Genomic DNA, 13,533 nt, shown 5'->3' on the forward strand with positions numbered 1-13,533 from the left:
TGTTTTTATAGAGTTGCTGATGGACCATCCCTCCTGCAGCATCCCAGTGGAGCAGAACAATTCACTGCACCATCTGGATGAGGATTGCTTCAAGTGCTGCCAGACATACCACGTACAAACCACGCTGCAGCACCTCTGGGGTGAAGCCTGACAGGAGCATGGCTGCTCAGCAACACCCTGCAGCAGCTTGAACCGGGAGGATGCACTACTCCGGTGCTCAGGCTTCCTCCTCTTGGTTTTCTGCCTGCTCTGTCCAGCTTGCCTCTCCCAGCTCAGCCTTCTGATGGATTTTTCTTCTCCTGATAATGTTTCCGTACTCACCTCAGACTGAGCCAAAGACTCATTTTAACTGAAAAAGGCTGTTTGTCTCAGTATCTTATCATCTTTGTCTCAGCCCAAGCTTTGAAGTGTCAGTGTCAGCCCAAACCTTGATGCCTCCTTCCCCCAGCAGCAGGTTTCACTCCTTCATTTGGAATTTCACCCAGCCACCTTTTTGTAGCAACCTCTTGTTTTCCTCCAAGAGTTTTGGAGAAGCATGGCACTCCTTGTCATGGTGCTTCCCTGGTTTAAAGCTGGCTTGTGCCAGCCAAGACAAGAGTCTCATCAAAAGACCTCTGGTGAGGTCTTGGTGGGATGCCCAAGGGTATAACTGTCTGCAGATATCACAAAATTTCTTGCTCCCTGGCATGGCTTGACCTCTGCAGGGCTTCATTATGACCTCCACTGGGTAGCACTGGGGATGTTACCCCCTCCCAAAATGCCCAGTATCTCGGGGGGGGTCCTTCCCCCCCCCCTAACAGCTGTGGCTCACACAAAGGGTCTTGAACCGCTGTGGTTAATGGTGTGGAGCCTGGGGAGGGCTGGCAGGGCAGGGCAGGGCAGCGTGCTCAAGGGTGCACCTCTGGGTGGGGGCATGGGGTGCAGGTTAGCAGGGATCTCTGCAGGGCAGGATGGCAAGGAGACACAAACATGCCTTCCAGAGCCATGAAAGATGAAATGTGTTTGACTGTGGGAGATCCAGGGGTCTGCAGGGAAAGGTGAGGGATTTCCCCCTCTCTCCTGGAGCCTGGATCCAAACCCCAAATCTGGGGAGGGCTCCAAAATAGCACTCCTTCCCTCTCCCTCTTCCTGCAGGTGCTGGGTTCGCTGAGGGATGCTCGATGTGCCAGGCTGGTGCCAGCCATGTGACTGACAGCTGCCAAACTACAGCAGCACGGATGTCCTCGGGGGCAGACTTAGGGTCTTCTTCAGCCTTTCTCTCCCCTGTGCTCCGGGATGCAGCAGGGCAGAGCTGCGGACTAGGGGGGACCAGAAGCCAGAGGGCTCCAGACCCCGCTGCACCTGCTACCCCGCGGGGGCAAACGCCCAGTGCGCAGGGAGGGAGCATCGGGAGAAGGGGAGAAGAGGGGCCCGGGGCCGGGAGAGGGTGCGAGCCCCTCGCAGCCCCCGCCGGGGTCGGCAGCGCGCTCCGCCCGGGCTGCAGCACCGCTGGCGGGGGCTGGACGGGGGGAGAACGACGTCGGGGGGCTTCGCTTTGTCTCCCCGCCCGCGGGGCCGGGGTCGGCGGCCGTGGGAGGGCGGGAGGAGGAGCGCGGCCCGCCCCCGCCGCCGCCGTACAAAAGGGGACGGGTGGGCGGCGGAGCGGCGTGTGCCGCCGGGCAGGGCCGGGCAGGGATAGGGACGAGGACAGGGGACAGGCAGGGCAGGGGCCGGGCAGGGCGCAGCGGGCGGCGCTCCGGTCCCTTCCGCAGCGCTGTCCCGGCGGGGCCCCGCGGCCGCCCCGTCCCATCTCATCTCATCCCATCTCATCCCGCTCCGCCGCCGCCGGGCCGGGACCATGCGGCGGGCGCGGGCGCTGCGCCGCCGCGGAGCGCTGCTCGCCTGCCTCTCCTTGGGGACGCTGCTGGCCCTCGCCGACGCCAAGGGTGCCTTCTACCCCCCCGCCGCCCCCCTGCCCTACGGCGGCAGGTACAGCCTCTACACGGCCGGCTCCAGCCCGCAGCTCGGCCCCGGCAAGCCCGTGGGCAAGCACAAGTAAGCGACCCGCGGCCGCGCAACCCATCCGGAGGGCACCGGGAGCCGCCGCCTCCGGGACCCGAGCCGGGTCTCCGTCGGGCATCCCTTACCGGGAACAGACCGCGGCCACCGGGCACCGGTCTGGGCTCTACAGGCAGCACCCTCGGGGGACCCAAACCCCGGTGCCGACCTTGGGTACATTCCCCAGGGCTCGCCTGCGGGCATCCCTGCCTGGGCAGGATTCCCTGGGTGCTGCCGCGGGCATCCCTTGCTCCGTATCCTCCGCCAGGTACTGAGCAATGGCTGGCGGCAGCGCAGCGGTGGCCGTCTGTCTCAGTGCCCCCCTCCATCTAGAGGAGGGTCCGGGAGTTGTGTTTCCAAGAGGGAACGGGCTGCGTGCGGTGGGGACGCGTGTGCTACGGTCCGGTGCGGGACGGGGCTGGCGGAGGTGGGGATGGGGATGCCGTCTGTGGTTTTTGGGGTAGGTGCATGTACCTGCTCTGTGTGACTTGGGCGCGGGAGGGGAGGGAGTTGTGATGTGCGGGGGAGGAGGATGGCAGTGCACGGACCTACGTGAGAAAGCAGGTTGGTTTGGAGGGAATTTGCTTGTAAAGTACATACTGGAGTTTAAATACGTTTTCAAGAAACCTGGAAAGCTGGGGCAGTGAGGAATGTGAGTTTCACACATACTGTAGACTTTTTCCGTTTAGTTGCATAAGAGCTGTTACATTGGGGGCGGAGAGGGGGGTGTCACTTCCCTCCCTGCCTGTTTGCTAGAGCAGTTTCTGCCGGGCCCCTTTGAAAGAGGGAGGATGTGGGGTTATGAACAAGCTGAAATGAATAAAGTAACACTCGGGATGAACAATACTGGCAGTGCCAGTGAGAGCTTTCAAAAACCCATAACATTTTCCAGCTGCTCGCTCTAAAAACATCAGGCTGGAGCTATAAAACTGTTTGCCACAGGTGTGTGAGAAGGGAAGGGGTTCTGAGAGGGAGAGTGAGCCAGAGCAGTCACAGGTAGGCAGTGTTTATTAGTAGTGGCTGGTAGATCTGCCTGCATTGGCCACTAGCTAACTTAGAGGCACTTGGTGATGTGTTTGTAAGCAAGTCCTGGATTTATGGATAGATGGTGATCCTAAGTTTCCACATACACGCATGAACTCCCATGCCTCCAGCTAAGAGAAGTGACTGGCCTTCCTCCTCCTGTGGTCCCGTGCACGGATGAATGACTCACTTGTGGAGGAGCAGGGAGCAGCACAGGGCCCTGCTCATGCTCTGAGCCTGGCAGCCCCTTGCCAGGACAGAGCTGCTCAGGTCTGGGCGGGCTGGAAATGCCAATCACAGATGGGAGTTGTGTGCCCATCCCAGGGGATCAGAGGGAGCCCTCGGTGAGGAGCTGGGATGGATGTGCTGGTGCAGGTCCTGAGGGGAGCAAATGGGATGTGCTGGGGGTGTGGGATCAGGGGATCCCTGCTGGAAGGGGGCAGAGAGAGGCTTGGAGGGAGGATGACCTTGCTCACACCTTGCTGCTTCACAGTGAGAACTCCTGCCCCGGATGGGCTGTTGGAGATCGTGTAGCCTGCTCAGGGCATCTGAATGGGGGCACTGGGAGGCAGCTGGGGTTGGTGCAGCTCAGCTGCCTGGTCACAGGCAGGGATGCATTTGGCATTCCCTGGCGTGGCCATCACACAGCCTGTGGAGAACAGCCTTAGGGCTGAGCACAGAAATGAGCTGCAGGGCCTCAGCCCAGCTCTCATGGGCTTGCCATGACGGTCTGGATGATGTTGAGACACCTCTGGCAGGTGAAGACAGGGGAAAGGGACTGTGACTGTCAGGACGAAGCAGAAGGGTTTGGTAAGAAGGGCTGTGGTGTCTCCTGTTGGAGTGTGTGTGTGCATGCACAGGGTGGGTGTGCACAGCCCTCCGCCAGCCCCCAGCATGTCACTCCCAGGGGCCAGAGCAGCAGGACTTTGGCTGGCCCTGAGGGGGGAAAGATCGATGAAGGAGGGACAAGCACTGATGGCAAACAGGTGAAGACAAATACGTTCCCTGCCCACCCATACCAAGCCCCCCAGCTGGCACAGGGGAAGCCACGTCCTCCCGCCTCACTGAACACCTCTCTGCACCTGCAGCTCGCGCTGGCCCATCTGCTCCATCCCGCTGACCTCCTGCCTCAGCTCTGCTCTGCTCCGTGGGCCTGTGCCCTCCTCTCCTCCCGCTCTGCCGTCTGCCACATCCCCCTGTCCTTAATCCCTGCCTCACCACACATCTCTGCTGTCTCTGCCCCTGTGGACCAAGTCCATCTGCTCCTGCCGGCAGCCCTGCCTTCAGCTGGAACAGCCTTGGCCTCCATCTGTCCTACCAGCAGCCCTGCATCCTTCCCACACTCTGCTTTCCTCCCAGCCAGCTAATCCCCAGCGCCTGCCTTTGCTGCTTGGCTCAGGAAAGCTGACTGGTACCTGTGGCACCCAGCTGCAGGTGGATGGCAGGAGGGAAGAGGCTCTCTACTAACTGCCCTAGAGATCTGAGGGAGTTTCCAGCCTCCATCACAGATCTACCCCGTGTCCCTGCCACCATGATGGAGGGACCCACAATGCTGCAGCCCTACAGAGCAGCATCTCTTCTCTGTGCCTTGCCTGTGGCAGCACCCACAGCAAAGGCTGAAGGCTTTTGGGTTGGCCCCTGCACTGGTGGCACTCCAGGAGCTGCAGCAGGACACACCACCCCTGCCAGGCACTGCTGGAGCTATTTCTGGGATGCTATTCCTACAGCTGCTGCTGCTGCTGGGATTCTGATTGTCCTCACAGCCTGTCTCACCACACAGTCCATGCTGTGCCAAGCACAGCCCAGCTCTGGGGACACCACCAGCACTGGTGACAAGGTGGCTGTGACAGGAACCATGCTCCTGCAGCCTGGTTGTGATGCCCTTCCCCAGCAGCTGCCCAAGCTGGAGGGTTTCTTCCAGCTCCTGCCCCCCAGACCTGGCTGGCAGTGGCTGGCAGTGCAGGCACTGCTGTCTGCTGGACAGGGGGTGACAGTGTCTCCTTTTTTTCCCCCCAGGAGCTACTGTGCCTACGTGGTGCAGCGCAATGTGACGTGCACGCTGCAGGACGGGGCTGAGAGCTACGTCAAGGCCGAGTACCACAAGTGCAGCTGGGGCCCCAAGTGCCCAGGGAAAGTGCTGTGAGTATGGGGGACACTGGGGCATGGCTCCCTTCCCTTCCCAAAGACCTCTCTGTCCTGAGACCCTGTGCCACCTTTCTGACCGTGAGCCCACACTTTCCAGAGGGCAGTGAGAGGGGCTGAAGGACTTTTCTTGGACGGGGCAGTCAGTGGCAGGGCTGTGGTGTTGGGAGGAGGCAAGGTGGGATCTGTCAGGAGGGAGAGGGAGCTCTATCCCTCCTCAGAAACTGTCAGGGGAGGTTTAGATTGGGTATCAGGAGGTCTTCACCCAGATGAGCACTGGAAAAGGCTTCCCAGGGAAGTTGATCACAGCACCAAACCTGCAGAGTTGAAGAAGCATTTGGACAATGCTCTCAGGCCCATGCTGTGATTTTGGGGGTGTTGTGTACAGTTGCTGGGTGCAATGATCCTTATGGGTCCCTTCAAACTCAGGATAGTCTATGATTCAGAAATAAATCTGGAAATCATGGGAAATGGGGAGGTGCCTGTGTACGTGTGTAGGGAAGCAGTTTGTCATGGACCTGCAATGTGGCAGAATGATGGCAGCTCAGTGAGAACCTGACTGAGAGGATGAGGAAATGGGGCTTGTGGCTGGGGATGGCTCAGTGCTTCCTGCTCCGGAAAAATATTTGTAAAACTCTTTGCCACCTCATAGATGCTGGAAGGAAACACTTTACTGTGCCACAGCTGGAGCCTCCTGTGGTGCAGGGCAGACACTGAGGCTTTGTGCTTCACCACCCTCCAGGAACGCTGCTCCATGGGGAAAAGCTGTTCTCCTGCCTGCCCCCAGGCTTGAGAAGTGGAGCACAGCTGAGCACAGAGGAAAACCGAGATGAGAGAAGTTTTTGTCAGAGTCTAGTACCCACCCTGTGGCAGCTGGCTGGGACTCTCCATGTGCTGGTGGTGCTGTGGGCTCTACTGGCATCCTCTGCTGGCAGAGACAGGCAGCCAGACCCACTCACTCACTTGTTCTTTCCACCACAAGTGTTTTAGCAGCATTCGGGGACTTCAGGACATCCTGCAGCTGCTGGTACCCGTGGAGGAGATCTCCAAAGCTTTTCCCATCTCCACGATGTCCTCTCTTTGTCTCCTTCAAACAAAACCAGGGTGAAACCAGGGTGTTTTCTGAAGGCAGATGGACCCACAGCCAAATTTGCTGCAGAGCCTCAGATGCTGCATCCATGGACTAGAGGGAAACGTGGGTTTTCCATGTGCTGGGGCCATCAGCTAATGTTTGTGCAGCTGGCTGCAAATACTTCCCCTTGCTGCCGTTTGGAGCAGGGGTAGAAAGATTTGGAGGTGCCCAAGGCTTTGAGCTCCTCTACAGAGGCTGGGATGACACAGGGAAGGTGCTCTGCCTTTTGGTTGTCATCCTCCTCCTTTCTTCACCCCCTGACAGTGGCTGGAGCAGCAATCTCCCGTGGTACATTCAGGCATGTTTCTACACACTACAACAGAAGGAAAAATCGTTGAAACTCAGGAGCATCTGTGAAGAGGAGTAACAAGAAGAGCTTGTTTTGAAACTGTCCCTTTGGGAAATTGATGTTGAGGAATTTTGAAGAGAGTCAAGGAGCAGAGGATTTTGGTTTGGTTTATCCCTCTGCCCTCTGGTGTGGATGGATGTGTCTGTCTCTCTGTGGACGCAGTACTGCCAGGGGCTGCAGCCTGGGCTGGGGACACTGGATTCAGACAAGGACATGGATGGCAGGGAATCAGCCTCATGTGCTGCCCTGACTGATGGATAAATGCCGTCTGCAGCCCCTCTGCAGCATGGATGGCTGTGCTGCTCCTCCATGACATTCTGCTGAACGTGCTGGAGTAGAACAAGAGGCTGACTGTGTGTGTTAGTGCAAAACAGCAAACTTCAGGGTTTTCAGGCTCTGGTAAATTCTGACTGGAGATTTCCAAAAGGCAGACTTAAAGCACTTGTATTTAGAGGTGGTGAGAAAAGTGCCATGTTCAGCCCTGTATGGCTCAGCTCAGCTGGTGGGGGAAGACAGGAGCCAGCAGGGTCCTGTCCCATCACTGCTGCCTCACAGGGAAGTGCCAGGGAGAAGCAGGGAACAGCTGAATCCCTCCACCATGGCTGGTTGGACCCCATCCAGAGCGAGAGCAGAGGGGGAAGGTGTTAGGTGGGCTTGCACCTGGTGTTCTGGGTAGGGGAGGACCAATGCTGTAGTACCCAAATCCATGATGGAGACATTTCCCAGGACATCTCAGCTGGGGCAGGGGGCAGTGGGCAGTGTAAGGAGCCATTCCTCTGTGCACATCACAGCATCACCCTGGAGACCCTCACCAGGCCAGCCCAAGCCCCTTTAGGCTTCCCAGCAAACTGATGCCCTCCACACAGAGAGAAAACACTTTCCAAAGATATTTCAGCCCTCAGGGGGGCTTCCAGACAGGATTACAGTTGAGAAGAGGATTTTTTTGATCCCACTAGGAAATTCTGTAGGTCAGTTCAAAGTGCAAACCACTTTTACAAGCAGTCCACTTCCCTCTTGGAAGCGATGTGAGCTTGCAGGGCTTTTGAACTCAGTTCCATCACTTCATCTTGTACTCTGCTGGCCAGAAGTTGCCCTACAGTGTGGTATCTGTCAGAGTGGTCACATATCAGGCCAGGAACTGCAGTGATACACTTAGAGCTGCAGTTCTAAATCAACACAGTGTCCCAGGTTAAAAAATACTCGACTAAAACCCCACTGTAATGCTACACTGAGCTATGGTGCAGGCAAAGCTCTTGGAGAAGATGGGCCATGGTCTGCAGGTGCAGCACAAGGGTTTCAGCCAGGCTTTCCCGTGTGCCCAGATCTCCCACATCCAGCAGGACCATGACCTTGTTCTGTTGTTTGATGTTGAGGTTGCTTCTCTAAACTGTCTTCTCTCTCCCTCCCCTCTCACGGAAAGGTACCGCACCTTCTTCAGGCCCAAATACAAGATTGGATACAAAACAGTGACCGAGCTGTCCTGGAGGTGCTGCCCAGGCTTCATGGGAGAAGGGTGCCATGACAGCCCGACAGACCAGCCTGGCCTTCTGCCCCAGCATCCCAGCCCTAAAATGCCTCCCGGGCAAAAGATGTTTCCAATGCCCAGACTTCCTCCCTATCCCAAAAGCCACCCTGACCTGTTCCCAGGACCAAAGAAGAATCAATATGGTGAGATCTCGCTCCTGCTTCATGTCCCCCGGTCACCACACCATTGTCATGCCGTCAAACCTCCAAGTTCTCTCTGTTCCAGCGCAGAGCATGAACCTGGCAAAAATTCAGTGGATGATATGTTTTCTATCAGAGATCTGACATTTGATTGCTTTGAGGACCATTTGCATTTTATATCTTGTTCCTTTCAAGACGTGCAGTTTCAAAATTACCTTTCCTCATTGATTTAAAGCATTTCTCCATTAATTATGGGGTTGATAGGTTGTGTCTCAAGATTAGGTCCTCCTGGGCTATTATCACCACCTACTGTTGAACTTGGGAACAGAAGACCCCAAGAGGAAAGGGGGTTTCCTGATAGCTTAAGGAGAGATGTGGGCTGAGATTTTGCTGAAATGACAATAACAGAGGGCAGGACACAAGGCTATTTTGGGAAATGACTTGAAGGAGGGAAGTTAAAGGAGCGCCAGCCCTCACTGTGCCCTCTCTATTTCTTTCCCTGCGCAGGCAGGAAGCTGCCTGGCCTCTTTGGGGACCGCCTGGATCGGCTGGAGGAGGAGGTGAGGCGCCTTTCCCAGTCCTACGACAGCCTGCACACCATGGTGAGTGGGCTGGGGGACCGCCTGCGCTTGGCCATCCAGGAGGACACCACCAAGATGATTGGCTCCCTGATGAACAGCCCGGGCACGCCAGACTCCTCCGTGGGCTTCGGCATCATTCCCGACGGCCTGGTGGACGTGGCAGACAAAGCCGACATGGCCACCTACCCTCCCGTGGGGGAGATCCTGACCAAAGTGACCGAGGTAAGCGACGTGCTGAAAACCAAGGCGGATCTGCTGCACGAGGTCCGGGGCATGGTCCTGGACCACGATGGGCAGATCAAGCACCTGCTGGAATCCGCCCGGCCCTCGCCCCTCACCTCCATCGACCTGCTGGAGGAGTATGTGGACACGAGGCTGAGCAACCTGCGTGGAGAGCTGCTCGACGGCTTCGAGAAGAAGCTGGGCAAGATCCAGACCACGTGTGATTTCCGCATCCAAGAGGTGCGGCAGCAGTGCGAGGAGGAGAAAGCTGCCAACCTGCGGCTGCAGCAGACGCTGGATGGGAAGGAGCTGGAGATCAAGAAAGAGATCTCTCAGCTGGAGACCCAGATCCAAGGGCTGACGGTGGTTGAAAGCTGCTGCAGCAATCTGGACTACCTCACCGATCGCATGAACATCCTTGAGAAAGGCCTTCACAGCATCTCCGAGTCCCAGAAGAACCTGCACTCACGCCTGGATGGAGAAATCTCCACTGTCGCCCTAGGGAACCTCTTTGAAGGGCGCTTCGAGGACCTGGAAGCCAGGCTCAATGCGACAGAGGGGGAAACAGGGAGCTGCTGCTCTGGTATAGAGGACAGCATGAAAGGCACAGTGGTAGCAGAGGTGGATGGCATGAGGACTGCCTTTGAAGACAAAATGCAGACCCTGGAGGACAGGTTCATGACCATTGTGGGGGAGCTGAACAATGTCAGTTCTCCCATGGGCATGGATGGAGCAGTGGTGCCTGTGCTGGAAGGGGAGCTTGCCAGCATGAGGAAACGGACAGACGAGACACTGGAGGCATTGCAGAATCGCCTCATCACTCTGGAGAGCACCTGCTCCCTGGGCTGCACCTCTGCCTCCAAAGATGTGGAGACCTTTCGGACGGAGATCGAGGATTGCCAGAACAAGAACCAGGACCTGCTCCTCCGGATGGACAGCAATTACGACCTCCTGCGCAAGCTGAACGCCACCATCCTGGAGATCCAGCGGCGAATCGAGGAAGAGGCATCGGGGGCTTTGCAAGGGGAGATCACCTTGCTAAAGATCAACCTGAACACCGTAAGCAAGTCTCTGACAGGGCTCAAGGACTCCGTGTCCCAGTACTCAGACACCGTGACACATGTCAACTCCTCCCTAGATGAGCACGAGCGGAAGATTGAGGATGAGGTCCACTCCATCCAGGAGAAAGTCAACGACCAAGGCTCCCAGCTTTTCTTCAGCAACCGCCGTGTCCTGAACCTCAAGGGAGACCTGGAGCGACTCAAAGCCAGGATTGTCAGCGACCTGAGCTCCTGCAAGGACGTGGCCTACGGCCTGCAGCAGGAGGTCTCTCACTTTGACGAGCGGGTGGCGCGGGTGGAGAGCGCCTGCGGCAGGCTGGGGGCCATCACTGGCAGCCTGAGTGACATCAGGGAGGAGCTGGAGAAACACACGGGCAGTCTGTGGGACTACATGGACCATGTGAACGGGACACTGGCTGCCCACTCTCAGGAAATAACAGGGCTGAAGGACAACTTGCTTGACTGCCAAGCCAAGGTCTCTGAGCTGGCAGAACAGGTCGGGCACTTGGAGGAGAAGGCAGAGAGGAGGCAGCATTAGCCACACTGCCGTGCCACATGTCTTTCTTCTCCTGCTGTGAAGGACAGGATTAAATTATATCACACAGACTCGCTCCAATGTGACAACTGTTCTTGGGATAATTTTTTTATAAAAAGCTGCTACTTTTTTTTTTTTTTTTCCCTAATCTTGTTGGCCCCAGTTCTCCTTGACTTCACCGTGCTGGTACTCCCCTCCTAATGCTCAGCAACCGTCCTGAGCCTGGTGCAGCAGGTCCTGACCTGGTGTTGCTTTGGCTCCTGGGCTGCTGACTCCAGAACGACAATTCAAGAGTAAGCTGGAGGCAGAAACATTTTTTTAAATTTTATTTTTGTGGATTTGTCATTTCTTGAAGAATAAAACCCTGCAGTTATCAGCTGAGGAATAGTTTCTCTGACCTAAAGACCAGCTGCATCTTAATCCAGAGACTGAGCAGAGCCAGGGCTCCTTGCAGGGAACAAAATTCACCATAGGAACTGTAGATTTCAAAGAACACACGTATTCACACGTCCCTCCAGGAACTGGCTTCCCTTCTCCAAGATGGCAGCCCTTCTTGTGTCTGGTAAATCCATTTTTAATGTTCCCTCCTCCATGCAGATGCACATGCCTTATGGAGCATACGAGGGTGTGCATTAGGAAAACACATATGCATATGTATTTGTATATATATGGTATGTGTATGTATATTTTTGAACAATCCTGTGTCATGGTGCTCATCTGATTCTAGTTCCCTAATGCTGCCCCCATGTCCTTTGCCATATTCCAAAGACCCACACTGAGTAGCTAAAAGCTGTGGCAGCAGTGTTTAGAGAGAGCCCCATGGGGCTTCTGTGCTTTGCGATCCCACTTTGCTGGGCTCTCTGGTTCCGTCTGAGCTCTCTGGTTGTGGAAAACACATCTCTTCCCCGAGGAGAAGTGTGTCCATAGGTCTCTGCAGAGACCAGGCTGGGCACAGAGCAGCCCTGTCCTCCAGCTCTGGCTCTCTCCTGTTTTATTGCTTAAACTATTAACTCCATCATCTTGTCCCAGGCAGGAGAGTTCCAGCTGCTCCAGGGTGTGAGTGCAGCAGTGAGTCTGCATCCTCCTCATGCTCTTCTGATCCCACTGGGATGCCTGTAGCCCTGGGACCAACACCAATGTGAAACAAGGCAGGGCATCTGTGAGAACTCTTCTGGAGACCTGTCCTCAGCTCAGAATGAAAAACTGACATCATTTACCCAGCTTGACTCTGGTTCCCCAGGAATAGGCAGGCTGGAAAACATCCACATTCCTGAGCAGCTCCAGCCTTGCCCTGCAGAGCTGTCGCACACAGAATCCACCTCTCCCATGGGCACACTCTGCTGATCAGCCAATGGGGACTCCATTACTAGGATGAGGAGGAAATAAAAGAGCCTCTGTTCAAGCAGCTCTGGCACTTTATAGCAGAGGAACACGTTTTTCTCTCAGCATTGTAGCTCACAAACCCTTCCACCCCAGCCTGCCTTTGGTTCTCACACAGTGCCTGTCACCCTGACCAGGCTGTCCCTGCTCTTCTGCACCATGATTCCCTCCCTGATCCCCCCGATTGCACAAAGGAGCAGCTCTGTGCTCTGATTAGCACAAACCAGCAGCAGTTCTCAGCAGAGATGCATCTGGGCACCTTTTCTCCCCCAGAAAATCTGGGTGAGCTCCCTTAAACATGCTTCCAGGCCAGGGAGAACCACAGGGATCACTGAGTCCAGTAGACACACCATGTTGCCCTGAGGCAGTAAAAGCTCATTCCCCTGCCAGAGGACATGAGCTATCAGCTGTGGGAGCATAGAGAGGACATGTGGCTCCCCCACCACCTGCCCAGCCCTGCCAGGTGCTCACAGCACCAGAATCCACTGTCACTGCTCTGGGCTTTGCTGATTTGGAGCTACCCTCCAGCTGCTGAGACACTTCTCCAGCTGAGGAACGACCTCCTGCTGCCATTGGACATCCTGCAAAACCTGCTCCTATTTTCCTCCTGCCTAAGAAAAGAGTCTCAAGCCAACTCTCAGGACTTTGTGATGGGCCAGGGGAGCCCTCACCCTGCACAGGGGCAGCATCCTGCCTAAGCTCCCTTTCCATCCCCTGATAACAGGGAGAAAACCAAAGAGAAAACCAAGCCAAGGGCCAGGCTCCCTGTTCCCTAACCAGGGCTGGGTCAGAGTGGCTAAGAGGAGCAGCGTCCTGGAAAAGAGGGTGCCAGGACTGACCATAACAAAACTAGGACAAGGAAGAAGTCTGACCTTCCAGAAAATGGTGCTATGTTTGGGCTGTTCCTGCCTCGTCACTTGAAGCTATGGACAGTTTGTTATTTCAGTTCTCAGCTATTCATGTTTAAAAAGTGAAAAAGGACTTTGTACAAAACCGGGCATTTTTGAAAAAATTGCTTGCAGAGTAAAGAAATGGTGCCCATAGGGTTGTCTTCCATGGGCAGCTTTCGGAGGCAGTTGATAACTGATCCTGTTAAAAGACTGTGTTATATTGTTTTTAAAGCCATGTCTATTTGTTCAGATTTTAAAAGCTGAAAAAATGTTTGTACTGGAAAGGAAAAAAATAAAGTATTTCTTGCTGAGGTTTCCAAGATCAAAATGACTTGTGTGGCTTCCTGAAGTGGCAGACAAGGAGATGACTTAGACACACACAGGAGTCATGGAAGGAGAAGGTAGATGCCAGACTGGAGGAAGGAGCCCAGCAGTGCTCCTGCTTTCGTTTTACTTTATAACCACCCATGAAGAGAGAGCGGGGGATGCTCAGGCTGGAGAAGAGAGGGCCATGGG

General features: G+C 55.7%; 1 protein-coding gene across 1 annotated transcript; it reads left to right on the forward strand.

Annotated features, from left to right (window-relative positions):
• The first annotated feature begins 1,707 nt into the window (after window positions 1-1,707).
• On the forward strand, window positions 1,708-11,125 carry EMILIN3 (elastin microfibril interfacer 3). The gene is made up of 4 exons (XM_066199146.1): window positions 1,708-2,034; window positions 5,077-5,199; window positions 8,104-8,351; window positions 8,856-11,125. Exons 1-4 carry the CDS (start codon window positions 1,838-1,840, stop codon window positions 10,748-10,750), a joined length of 2,463 nt encoding a protein of 820 aa, XP_066055243.1. The 5' UTR covers window positions 1,708-1,837; the 3' UTR covers window positions 10,751-11,125.
• Window positions 11,126-13,533: the final 2,408 nt, after the last annotated feature.

The sequence above is a fragment of the Chamaea fasciata genome, unplaced genomic scaffold, assembly GCF_029207755.1.
Source record: "Chamaea fasciata isolate MVZ Bird 193981 ecotype frontalis unplaced genomic scaffold, bChaFas1.0.hap1 SCAF_17, whole genome shotgun sequence".
Taxonomy (NCBI): Eukaryota; Metazoa; Chordata; class Aves; order Passeriformes; family Sylviidae; genus Chamaea; species Chamaea fasciata.

What these genes read in the sequence shown, in the direction of transcription:
- EMILIN3 (XM_066199146.1), top strand. Translation starts at nt 1,838, where the DNA reads ATGCGGCGGGCGCGGGCGCTGCGCCGCCGCGGAGCGCTGCTCGCCTGC. An exon ending in AAGTGCCCAGGGAAAGTGCT is followed by an intron (nt 5,200 to 8,103) that starts GTGAGTATGGGG and finishes TCTCACGGAAAG; the next exon opens with GTACCGCACCTTCTTCAGGC. An exon ending in ACCAAAGAAGAATCAATATG is followed by an intron (nt 8,352 to 8,855) that starts GTGAGATCTCGC and finishes TTCCCTGCGCAG; the next exon opens with GCAGGAAGCTGCCTGGCCTC.